Source organism: Chelonoidis abingdonii, chromosome 11 (assembly GCF_003597395.2).
Source record: "Chelonoidis abingdonii isolate Lonesome George chromosome 11, CheloAbing_2.0, whole genome shotgun sequence".
NCBI classification, from domain to species: Eukaryota; Metazoa; Chordata; order Testudines; family Testudinidae; genus Chelonoidis; species Chelonoidis abingdonii.
In genome coordinates this window covers 55,161,571-55,174,622 of record NC_133779.1, presented here as the reverse complement: position 1 = coordinate 55,174,622, position 13,052 = coordinate 55,161,571, and the positions used below count along the sequence as shown (strand labels likewise).

The following is a 13,052-nucleotide window of genomic DNA, read 5'->3' as shown; positions in this document are numbered from 1 at the left end:
TGCCAGCAGTTCCTCCCAGTTTAGTATCCACGTTGCATATTATTCACCCAGAGCCTTGGTGAAGATCCAGGAAAAGATAGGGTTGCCAACCCTCCAGGATTGACTTGGTGTCTCCAGGAATTAAAGATTAATCTTTAATTAAAGATCATATCACATGATGAAACCTACAGGAATACATCCAAACCAAACTGGCAACCCTAGGAAGAGACCAGGTCTAGCAATGGTCATGGCAGTGCCCAGCGATACTAGGGAGGTTAGCACTGCTCTTTGTTTATAGCCCTGCAGCTAGTGTTCTGTCTTGGCTGCAGTTTTCATTCCCCAGCCAATTTGAATTAATTATAAGCACAGGAGTTAGGAGACACCATGTCAAATTCTTTGCTAAAATCCATAGCTGATGTCTTCTGTTTCATCTTCATCCTTTCCCTTTGTAAAATGCATGTAAACAAAAACGATCAGCTGTGTGTGTGTCAAGATTTATTCCCCAAAGCAACTTACTGCTTGATTTCATTCCCCTCTAGATGTTTAGTGATGGTTGTCAGTGTTCTGTCCATTATTTTATATGGGGTGATGGAAGAGTGAGACTTTCAGGTGTTAATTTCCAGTATAGACGCTTGCTCCCTTCTGTGAAGATCAGTACTACAATGCATTTGCTTCCCTCCAGCTGTCCACGATATTTGCCCTGCCCTCTGTGACTTTCCTGAAATTACTGCCATTGGTGCAGTAAGTTCGTTATCCAATTCCCTTACTGCTCCTGTCTGCCATTGTGCTGTCCATTCACTGTCCAGAGCAGAGTGTGAGGGACTTCACAAGGACCTAACCAAGCCATGTGAAAGGGCTACCTGGTGGAAGAGGAAGTTCAATGTTGATAAATGCAAAGTAATGGACGTTGGAGGGCAATGTTTGAATTGCTTATACTGCTCCCTGGGATCTAAATTAACTGTAATAGTTCATGGAAAAGACCTGGGCATCATTATTGACAGGCCAAGTGAGACGTTTTTCCAAAGTCCCAAAAGGCAAAGGACTCGTATAAGGGATGAGATGGAGAATGATGGAATATTTTATCGCCATTCTATAAATCAGTAGTGCAGCCTCACCTGGATACTGTGATGCACTGAGCATCCCATCCCAGCAAGGGATTCAAGGAGGTCAGAGAAGTGTGACAAGAGTGAGTAGGGAAACATGCAGTTGCAGCCTGGCAGCCTATATTAGTGGGGGGAGGGGGAGGGGGAGTTGTGTGTCTCTGAGGGAGCAGCCTGCTTTTTCTTTCTGTTTGGGGGTTCTTGTGAGTTGTTATTTTGAGTTGCAAGTACTAAAGCAGTGTTACATTGCAACTTTCCAGCAGGAGTATTTAATGTATGTAGTTAACTACGCTGTGGGTCTGCCATGACCATACTACCTGGGCAATGCAAGCCTAATACTGGTCACTGTGCGGAACTTGCACCATAGGTGCCAAGTTTCTAATCTGCTGGGGGATGCTCCCCCTGTGACTCTGCCCAGGCCCCACCCCCACTCTACTCCTTCCCCCAACGCCCCAACCCGACCCTGCCCCGCCTCTTCCTGTCTGGCCTTTTCTCTGCTCAGTTCTGCCCCCTCCCCTAAGCGTGCTGTGCCTTTGCTCCACCCCCTCCACCCCAGCTGATCTGCAGCAGACGGTAGGCACCAGGAGGGAGGGGTAGGTGCTGATTAGCGGAACCCACTGGCAGGCAGGAGGCACTAGGGGGAGGGAGAGGCATTGATGGAGGGCTGCCAGTGGGTGCTAAGCATCCACCATTTTTTTCCCACGGGTTCTCCAGCCTCGGAGCACCCACAGAATCGGCACCTATGACTTGTACATTCCTCCAAAGCAGCCATGGCTTGTCTTACATTGGGAGCCAGGGTTGGATGGGTGGGGTCTCATCCAGTCTGGTGATTCCCATGTTTCTGGGCTATTGAGAGGGGGAAGAAACCATCAGCAGCTCTGTGCCCCCTCATCTGGTACAGTTGCTGGGTGTGTATTGTCCATTGCTCCCCATGCCCAGCACCCTGGCCCAGATACAGTTGCTGTATGGGGTACTGTCCATCTACGGCTCCCTGTCCCCAGTGCCTTGGCTCTTCGTGACAAAGAAGAGTTATAAAAATACAGAAAATTCCCAATGTGTGAATCAGTTTCCCATGTCTTTCACATGGTTACCGAGTGCAGGGAGAAAGGACTGTTTGCTCTCAGAGAGACAGGGTGGGTGAGGTAACATCTTTTATTGGACCAACTTCAGTTGGTGAGAGAGACTAACACGGAGCTCTTCTTCAGATCTGGGAAAAGTTCTCAGAGTGGCACAGCTAAGTACACATTGGAACCAATTATTTAGCATAAGGATTTAACACACATTCTAAGCGACCATTCAAGGTAAAGTGGTTCATTAACACTACTGCAGTCATAGGACAAAAAGGGTGTGTGTGGGTTAAAGATTGTTGTAATTAAGCCATAAATCCAGTGTCTGTATTAAGTCCATGATTTTTAGTGTCTAGCAAACTTATGAATTTAAGCTTCTAGGCTCATCTTTTGAAGGTGTTGTGCAGGTTTCCTTTGAGGATGAGAACTGAGAGGCCAGATTAGAGTGATCGCTTTTCGAAGCATTTGCCCGCAGGTGCTACGGTGTTTTTGTCTTTTAGCGTTTTTCAGTGTGAGTTCATTTGAGAGCACAGTGATTGTCTCATTTCACCCTCAGAGTTGTTATTGGAGCATTTAGTGCACTGGATGAGGTACACCACGTGTTGGGATAGCTCTTCTAGGATCTATGAATCTTGAAAGGTATGTTGCGGGAGCTACTGATCATCATAGCACTGATGATACGTCTGCAAATTTTGTATCTGTTGTTCTGGCAGGGTCTGATGCCACTGGTGGGTCCTGGTCTTTGGGGAGATTGCTTCTGATGATGAGTTGGTGAGGCAGGTGGGTTGTTTGAAGGCCAGAAGAGGGGGTTTAGGAGAGATTTCTTTCAGGCTGTGGTCCCCTATGACAGTGCAGGGTGAGAACAGGTGAGCCTGCACTCTGGTCACCCGATGTAAATTAGTTCTCCTTTAGAAAGCTTAGGGAGGTAATTAGAGAATCAGACTGGCTGGATGGATGGGATAGGAAGCCAAGAAGGAAGTCCCATGGGGGGCAGAGAGGGAGACAAGATGGGACAGGATCAGACCAGACAAGAGCTAGTTGAGCCCAGTTACACTGAGACCACAGGGGCAAGAGATCTTGTTCCCTTCGGGACCAGAAGTGCTGTTGGTACTGTAAATGGACTGTTACATGCGGACTGCTGTAGAAATGGTGGAGGGAACTTATAATAAAAGGGTTTGGTGAAGGCACAACCACTGGAGTCCATGCAGTTTCTGCGGGGAAGAAAGTAGGAGAGGAGCCATGCCCCGTGACACGTGGAGGCTTGTCCGGGATCTTGACTCCCCCAGTTGTGGCAACTGAGAGACACTGGGGAGGCTGCTGCAAATATTTGGTGCCCGTATGGTGGAGCAGACTCTGCAGTGGTTGGTGGACCAGCAGAAGAAGCTGCAAAAGAGCATGCAATCTTTCCAACAGGCACACCAGCTGTAAAGACAATCCCTGCTGGCCTGGCAAGCAAAGCAACAGAGGAGCTTGCAGAAATTTATCAGGGAGCAAGCACAAGTGCAGCAGCAGTTGCTTCAGACACTGGTGAGTCTTGGTATGGGGAACGGTAACCGGAGCCTGGGGGTCGGTCTGTGTAAAATGGGGCCTGCTGCTGACCCTAATGATTTTTTAATGACATTTGAGAGGGTAGCAATGGGAGTTGACTGGGACAGAGGAATGTGTCCCCCCCCCATTAGCACCCAATTTGGCGGGGAGCTCAAGTGGCCTGCGTGGCCTTGGGTGACAAACAGACCAAGGACTTTGATGTCATTAAGGCAGCCATGCTCATCCCAGTGGGATTGTCTACAGAGAAATATTGGCAGATGCTTTGGGCTGTTAGGCTGGAGATATATGGACCAGGACATGTGCCCAAAGGTTAACTGATTGGGCTACCTTCTGGTTTAAGCCAGGCACGCAGACTGTGGGTGAAGTCATGGACTCCATAATCTGGAGCAGTTTCTACAAGGCATTCCAGAGAACACCCGTGTCTTGGTGAGGAGGCACCAACCCACAATCCTGGAGGCAGCGGTCAAACTCACAAAAGAGTTTGAGGAAGCAGATTTTCCCTGCAAGGGAGCGCATTTGTTTAACAGGCTCGAACTGGGAAAGAGGGTTGGAGAAGTGGTAGGGATGAAGCCTATAGAGAACCCACTCCAGGGAGGCTGGAAATTACCTGTTACCAATGTGGGAGACAGGACCTATAAAAAGAGACTGCCCGTCTGTGGACTGTGAACTGGCATAATGTGATTGGACTGGGACTTGCGACAGAGGAAAATGCCAACTGTCTCAATGAAGATGGGGAGGGGATTGGAGAAGGGCCTAGTGGACACTGTATCAGGATGTTCGCTGGCTAGGAAAGATGTGGTAAAGTCACAGTGGATCCTTCCTAGAGACAGGCTGAGTTTGGAGTGCATCATGGGGAGAGAAAGCTCTGCCCATTGGCCGAGATTCCCCTGAAGGTCTGGGGAGAGTTCAGGTGGAAATAAGTTGGGGTTATGGATAGGTTGCCACATCTGGTGGTGTTAGGGATGGACTGGAGCCCCTTCCCCTTTAAGAGGAAAGCAGCTTGTTGGGGTCCATGGCAGAAAGGAACTGGGCAAAGATGGAGAAAAGGCATGAAGTAGAGGAGCAGGAGAACCCTAGACAACATGATATAAGCTGAGGATGGCAAAGGGAAACAAAAGTTTCCAAGCGGAAAAGAGGAGGAATTGGCCGAGTGGGCATTAGGAGAAAGGGGAAGGCAGGACTTACCAGAGTGGGATGGGCCGTTCTCAGAAGGTTCGCTGCCGGGACCTAGAGAACAGGAGCCCCGAGATAAGTGGGTAGGACTAGGAGAGCAAGAGTGCACAGAGGAAAAACATGGGGAGGGGGCAGGACAGACCCCACTCCAAAGCAAAGAACTCTCTTTGACAGGGAGAAGTTAAACCCTTGAGTTGCCCTTTAGTGTGAAGACCAGTGGGTCAAAACAGAATCATGGGAGTGTCCCCCACCCACAAAATGTGACTTCTGTAGGTGGAGGGGGGATAATCACCCTGGGGGTGAGCACAGGAAAGAGGTACCTGGCACCTCCTCTATCGAAGAGCAGGCCAGAGGCACAAGGAACGTCAGTGGTAGGCAAGGGTGGAGATGCGTGACAGAGTGCAGGGTGCACACAGATGAGTCTGTCCTTTGATCACTCCAATGTTCATTAGTTCCCCTTGAGAAAGCTATGGGAGATAATTAGACCACCTGGCTGGGCAGACAAGGAGGCAGGAAGGAAGTCCCGTGGGGTCGGGGAAGAGAGAGGGGACCTGGGCTAGTTGAAACCAGTTACACCGAGTTCTCAGGGGAAGGAGACATTTGTACCCCGCAGGTCCTGGGGAGAGGGGAAAAGGGCTGTTGGTGCTGTAAAGAGACTGTTGCACAGGAATTGCTGTAGAAATGGTGGAGGGAACTTAAAATGAAGGAACAAGAACTAGAGTCTGCACAGTTTCTGCAGGGAAGAAGGTAGGAGAGGAGCCATGACCCATAACATCCCCATTGAGCTAAGTTCCCTCTAAGCTTTGCGGCTATGCAGCAGGCTGTTAGGGCTGCACGGTGGGCAGAGGTGCTCTCCCCCAGTCCTGGGCTGCTGCAGCAAGAGAGGGGTAGGGGGAGTCCTCTCTCCCCACTGCAGCCCCGGGGCAGCCTGCACCCCAAACCCCTCATCCCTGCCCACCCCAGAGCCTGCATCTCCAGCCAGAACCCTCACCCCCTGCACCTCAACCCTCTGTCCCAGCCCTGAGCCCCCTCCCACACTCTGAACCCCTCATCCTTGGCCCCACCCCAGAGCCCTCAACCCCTGCATCCCAACTCTCTGCCCTAGCCCTGAGCCCCCTCCCATACTCTGAACCCCTCGGCCCCACCCCCACCACACATCACCTCCATATTGGTGCACATAACAAAATTCATTCTGCACATGGATGTAAAAAAAACTTAGCAGGAACTTTGCCATTGAGTATGGGTAGTAACTGTTTAATGATACCTCGTCTGGGTTCCAGTGTGCAATGATAGGGGACAACTAGGGATGTGCGCTCTGAAGGTTTTATTCCCTATATTGAAGCAGGTTCTCTTGTGGTATTTTGGTGGCCCATTCCAGGCAGTGATGTACTTCTCTGGTGGAGTGTCCTTGTTTGGTGAAGGCAGTTTTACATGTGTTAAGGTGTGTGTCCTAGGCTTCCTCCTTCGAGTATATTCCTCAGTATCTGAGGGCCTGGTTGTAGATGAAGGATTTCTTGGTGTGCTTGGGGTGATTAGTGGATCTGTGTTTCTTGTCTGTAGTTTTCTGTCGGGTTCCATTGTTGAAACTGATTGTGATGTGCAGGAAGTTGATGCTGGGGCAGCAATGTTCTCAGGGCAGGCTAAGAAACATCAGTTTGAATATTGCCTAGCTGTCTGGGCTGGGATGGGCCATTAGAAAGGACTGGCTGAGGCCACCCCCAAAGTAAAGGAGAATCGGAGAAGACGATGGTGAAGCCAATCATCAGGACATGGACACCTAGTAACTAAGGACCTACAGGGAGAGGGATTTCCCCACTTGTCAGCAGGAAAACTGAGCAAAAAGCGCAGCTTGACAACAAAGGATGGGGAAGGTGGGAGGTGGGGGGTAAGGGTTGGCTGCTGGAATGAATCGGGCTCTCACCTGGGGACTGACTAAGGAGGTCAGACAGACTGAACACGGGATATCTGGGCTGACCAGCATGGTCCATTCTTTAACCTGCTTCTGTCTGTTCTAACTTATGGACTGCCAGTGCTCTATTGCGGCTGACTAATAAACCTGACAGTGCTCTCTGAGGATCACTCTAAATACTGGCAGGGGAACATTAGACCCTGCAGATTGGACAAGTCTCTCCCAGGAGTCTGTCTCAGTTGGACTCACTGAGCAGAGCTCATGGTGTGGAGCAGGAGTTCTGGAGCCCAAAGGTTCAGGAGGTGGTGAGGCCGCATGGCTGACTCTGAAGGAAGAGGGAGGGGGCACAGCACTAGTCCTGTGGATCCGGGACACTCAGATAGTGCTGCTGAGTGTTTACCATCCATGGCTTCCCAGACCTGTGCCTGGGCCCTGTCACTGCTGGTGCGTGAGTACGTCTGCTTCTCCCCACCCCCAGCATCCTGGTACTGCTGGTGGCTGAGTACTGTCTACTGCTTTCTGTCCCCTGTGGTCTGGTACTGCTAGTGGGTGTGCACCATCCACTGCTCCCAACTGCTGCTAGGGGTGTACCACTGTCACAGATCCGTGCTGCACCCCCAGCTTTGGAACAGTGTCTGGCAGGAACCTCTTCCTTCAGGGTTGGCCATACGGCCCTGCTGTCTCCTGGGACTGAACCTCTGGGCTCCAGCACTTCTGCCCAGGGCCAGCTCCAGCTTTTTTGCCACCCCAACTGGCGAAGAGAGGGGAAAAAAAAAAAAGCAGCGATTGGTGGCACTTTGGTGGCAACTCTACTGCACCGCTTTATTCTTCGGTGGCAATTCAGCAGCCAGACCATCCTTAGGTTAGCTCAGCTCTAAAGAGCTCCTAGGTCAAAGTAGGTGAGACCCTCCCAGGGCAGGAAGATGCTTCCCATGAGAGTGACTGGCAGCATCATAGCATGTCCCAGACTGCCCTCCCCATCCAGGGACCCCATCATTCCCCCTCCCTGATTGCACCCCACAGAACCAATTGCTCCCTCATCCCTGTCCCACCCCATGGACCCCATCACTTTCCCTCCCTGATCCCAATCCACAGACGCCATCACTCCCCCTTTCCATCCCATCCCACGGACTCACTCTTTGATCTCAGCCCACCATCCCTCCCCCTTCCTGATCCCTGCCTCTTCCACTCAGCTAGCTCCAACTCCATCTGCCTCCCTGCTTCTCTGTCAGCCTCAGCAATGGGGTCCACATGCCTGCCTTACCTCCTCCCAGCTGCAGCAACAGTCTCCCAGAAGTCCTGGGTGGCTGGGCTACCCACTCACTGGAGGTCAGGGTCTGACTCTAGGATATTGACTCCTCCCGGCCAGACCTTGCTAGAGCCACTGTGCTGCGCCTGCCTCTTTGTTGAGTTTAGCTGCTTCTCTACCAGGGACCTGTTCCTTCCTGGCTCTGCTTTTGGGCCAATGATCCCAGCCTGAGCTGGGCTCCCGGCCTGCAGCACTGTGTGATGGCCAGACACATGGGCAATTGAAAAATCAGTCGGGGGCTGGGAGAGGTGGTTGGCTTCGCTCTGAGAAGAGCTGGCTGCCCCTGCTCCCAGGCAGGGCAAGATGCTGCAGGTGCTTCTTGAGGGATGTTTGCCCATAGACTCTGCACCAGGAGCTCCCTTGGATTCCACTGAAACATGAAGCCTGCCCAGACGCCGGCAGCATGGCCCAAGGAGTTGGTGGACTGGGCACTCAGCAGGGATGTGCTGGGGGAACCAGGCCATAGGGCACTGGGCCCCGGCCTGCAGAGGGAGCTGAAGGCAGGTGCTATTGATGGGGCCCGGGGAGCTTGGGGTTGCTGTGCAATGAGCAGGGCTTACAAAGTGTCCTGTAGCCAGGGGCTTGGTCTGTGAGACGCAGGAATGTAAGAGGAGGCTAATGTCAAATGGCATCAGCACTGGGGAGATATGTGCCCAGGCCTGTCCTTAGGGCCTCCCTGGCCAGGTCTTTACTGCTGTCTCCACTCTTCCACTCTGCTCCCCTGGCCCTAACCCAGATTTTGTCCCGGGTCTCTCTCTAGCTCTTCCCACTCCCATGCTGAGTAAAACAGCCAGGTTATGGCAATGGTGAGGCTGGGGCTCCCCGTGCTGCTCTTCCCAGGGTCATGGAGCTGTGGTGGGGAACTAAGAGCCCACTTGTGTGGTCCTGGGCCCTTGGGTAAATGGGCCTGGGGTGTCAGTGAGACTCTGTCCTGTCAGCAAAGGATCATTAACCCATGGAGCTGGTTCTGCCAGCGTTCAGATGGCAATGTGCAGGGGGCAGCCTTGACATCCTCAATGGGCTTGTGTCTCTGCTCAGCACCATTTAAACTTGCCACCACCTCTCCAGATGGCACTGCCCAGTGGTACTGCAGAGTGGAGCAGGCTACCTTCTCCCAGGTGCCCTGCAGCCGCCCCCACCATTCTCAGCTGTCTAGCTGCATGCCCCTTGGTCAACTCATCCTCACATCTGCTCCCTCTCCAATCACCTGCAGGCACCAGGTTCCTGAGCAGCCTCAGGGGCTGCGTTTGGCATGGCTCCAGGCCCTCTCCCCATGCATGGCATGTTGTGTTCGCACTAAGTTTCCTTTTGGAGGCAGCTGCTGTGCAGTAAACTCAGGTCCCAGCTGTCCCCTGGGACATGGCTTTGCTTGGGGCCTGGGAGGCTCCTTCGGCCTGTTGCTCTTGTTGCACAGCTGCTGCAGGTATGTAGTGCCAGCTCCATGCCCCGAGCAAGGGCACTGCTGGCTCGGGCGACCTGCTACTCAGCCTGCCTTGCACCTGCGTGGAGGCAGGAGCAATTTGGAAGAGGGCGGCTGTGGGTGCCCCAAGAGAGATGGGCAGTTTATTGTGGGGGGCAGTGTGTGTGTTTTGTGTTTTGGGGGGCCAGGAGATGTCTGTGTGTGTGCAGAGCGGTGTTGTGAGCAGGCATCTTTCTCAACCTGTTCTACAAACACTCTGCTGCTTATGGGCCAGATTTTCAAATGAGCGCAGCACCCAGCAGCTCCCACTGTCGAGGAGACTCCCACTCTGCTTGCCCCTCTCCAGAACAATGGAGAATCCCCCTGTGCAGGGGTGGCTCACCTCTCGTGAGCACCTCCAGCACGTGCATGCGCACTTGTCTTCTCTGCTTGCAGGGCCACCTGTTGGGTCTTCAGGGGCTCAGCCCTCGGCTAAGCCACACATAGTCTATATGTCTGAGCTTACAAACAAACAAACCCCTTGCAGGGCAAAAGGTCTAACAGGACCTATCACAGTCCCCTGGATAATGTTTTCAGCCCTGTCTCCGGGCTCTGTTCGCAGCCCCTTCTGGGCTAGTTTCAATCCATCTCTGGTCTAGTATAGAGCAGTGCCCCAAGGGCCTTCTACCTTGAGACTCTGCATCCTCTGCTTCCCTTGGGCCTTTGAACAGCATTTATCCCCTTCTCGGGGCTCTGGCCACTCTGTGGGGGTGGGGGATCCAGAACCCAACCCAGGGGCCCTATAAATAGCAGCCACATGCTACTTCCTTTAACAGTAGCTGCTGCTTTTCGTTGGGCCACTTCCCACACAGCCCCTTCTGCTTCACCCTTCCCTCGAGGCTGAAGCTCTCACTGGAGCTCCAGCAGCCAGCAAGGAGCAGCATCCCAGAGGTGCCACTGGTGCCAGCCAGCAACTGAACTGCTCATGCTGACACTGAAGCTCCTTTTAACTGGGCCTGCTGCACACTGATTGGCTGCTTTACTGCAGCCTCTCTAGGCTGGCCTGGAGGACCCACCTTTATGGCTCCTTTTCTGGGTCAAGGTGTGGTAGGAGCATGAGGCTTCCAGCAGGGGGCCTCAAAGGGCCTGGCACATCCTGTCATACTGCCTCCCCTCACACAGAGAACAATGGAGAGTCCCCCTCTCCTCCCCCCTCCCCACACTGAGAACAATGGAGAGTCTCCCTCTCTTCCCCTCATGCACAAAACAATAGAGAATCTCCCTCCCCCTCCCCAGGCAAAGAATGAGGGAGAGTCCCTCTCTGCCCGCTCCCCAACAATGGAGAGTCCTCTTTCTTCTCTCCCTCAAGAGAACAACAGGAGAGTTCCCGTCTCCTCTGTCCCCACTTCCTGCACCAAGGGAGATTCCTCTACCTCTCCCCCCACAGACAACAATGGAGAATCCCTCCCCCGCCATGGAGAAACAATGGATAATGCCCTCGTCCCTCTCCCAGTCAGAGATCAATGGGTGCTCAGACGCTGAACTCTTTTGAAAATCTGCTCATCTGTGAGGTTCAGGCTCAGCCTATCTCCTGGGTCAGTAAACTAAGAAAATCCCCAGGCACTCACAAAAGTCATCTCATGCCCGTTTCCAGGTGGGTTTCCTGGCTGGAGGAGCTCAGAGAGTGGGGGAAAGGGGTGCTGAAGTCTCTGTTATCTGGAAGGAGTCTGGTGATCAAAGGACGTTTTCTGTAGTATTTTTATGACCTGATCCCCCTATTCTGACAGTTTTTCAATGGCTACCCCAGTGTAGGGGAGAAAGCATGTGTTGCTTCAAGAGCAGGCCGGGAGAACATAGGTATCAATATCACCTGCCTGTCTGAGCTTGAATAGCCCCATTAAAAGGCTGGCTGAGGCTGACCCCATGTCCGTGGAGAATTGAGAAGACAATTGGCAAACCCAGTACCAGGAATATGACACCTAGAACCAGGACTTCACAGGCAGGAGGATTCCCACTCTCAGCACAGACCCCGCTGGAGAAGAAGGAATGGGGAGGGGTGGGGCGTAAGAATAGGTGCTGGAAGGATCAGAGGCTCTCACCTGGGAACTGACTGAGGAGTGTCAGGCGAGCCCTGAATATGGGCTACGTTACAGGGTATCTGGCTGACCAGAATGTCTTCCTGTCTCTGTGCAACCTTATGGGCTCCCGCTGCTTGTGTTTCAGCTGACTGATAAACCGTGCTGTTCATAGAATATTCAGGGTTGGATGGAAGTGACCGTCAAGAGGTCATCTAGTCCATCCCCCTTCTCAAGGCAGAAGCCATCTCCAGACCGATTTTTGAACTCTCACCTCTGTTTTAGCAGGCCAATGCTCAAACTAACTGGCCTATCCTTGCCCTGAAACATGGTGACACTGACATGTCCCTGTTATGGAATATGCTGTGTGAAGATCACTTCAAATACGATTGGGTGCAACCAATCTTCTTGCAAAGTGGGACAAGTCTTTCCTAGGAATGCAGCTCAGTTGGCGTGCTGAGCAGAGCTGATGGCTTGAAGCAGGAGTGGCGGGAGCCCAAGGTCAGTCCTCCAGGGGTGTTGCGTTCGCATGGCCTCGACCCTGAAGGGAGAGTGTGACCCCGGGACGCCTGGCATGCTGAAGAATTCCTCCAAGAGACTTCACAAACTGGGGGTGTTAAGACCCATTCCTGGGATCCATGTGCCACACCACAGCAGAATTTTGAGTGTTTTTCCAGGCTCAGCCCTGTCTGCTCTGCTGGGCGCACGCATCTCTCCTGCGTGTGCACTCTGGGTTACTGCTGGGGGGTGGGGGCTGCACAACCTGAAGGCGGGCCCTGTCCAAAGCTGGTGAGGCCAGCAGAGGGCAGATGGGAGCCTTCCCTGGCCATGGACTTGTGGGCAGTGGCCAGAGTATGGCCTATCGTCCATGCTCGCAGAACTGTGTCAGCACACATCACATGCACTCCTGCCTCGTGCCGTGCTGGGCCACCACTATCTGTGGGAACGTGTAATCAACAGACACCCAGTTGTCGGTGGGCGGATTCAAACCTGGAAATTCTGGACCTTAGTGCACGGGCCTCTACCGCATGAGCTAAAAGTCATGGGCTCTTAGCTAATACTGTAGAGCAGGGTCGGCCAACTTTCAGAAGTGGTGTGGCCGAGTCAATCATTTATTCACTCTATTTAAGGTTTCGCAATGCCAGTCATACCTTTGAATGGTTTTTAGAAAGGTCCTCTTTTTATGTCTTATAATATATAACTAAAGTATTGTTGTATGTAAAGTAAATAGGTTTAAAAAGTTTAAGGAAAGCTTCATTTAAAATTTAATTAATGTGAGAGCCCCGGTACCGGTGCCAGGACCGAGCAAGTGTGGAGTGCTACTGGAAAATCAGCTTGGAGCTGGCCTTTGCATGTGTCCATAGGTCTGTCTAATGCTGCTTGTACGCACACTCATAAATCTCGTTCTCCTCTCTTCTCTCAAGTCTAGGGGTTCTCAAACTGGGGGTTCCGGGCCTCCTCAGGGTGTCGTGAGGTCTATTAACATGGCGGGT

General features: G+C 52.5%; 1 protein-coding gene across 1 annotated transcript in view; it reads left to right on the top strand.

The window, feature by feature from the left end:
• Window positions 1-13,052, top strand: part of CADM3 (cell adhesion molecule 3) — a 121,139-nt gene that overhangs the window by 50,065 nt on the left and 58,022 nt on the right. Inside the window, exon 2 of the mRNA XM_075071146.1 lies at window positions 3,560-3,673. Within this exon, the coding sequence (XP_074927247.1) occupies window positions 3,560-3,673 (114 nt within the window). The remainder of the gene's footprint in view (window positions 1-3,559; window positions 3,674-13,052) is intronic.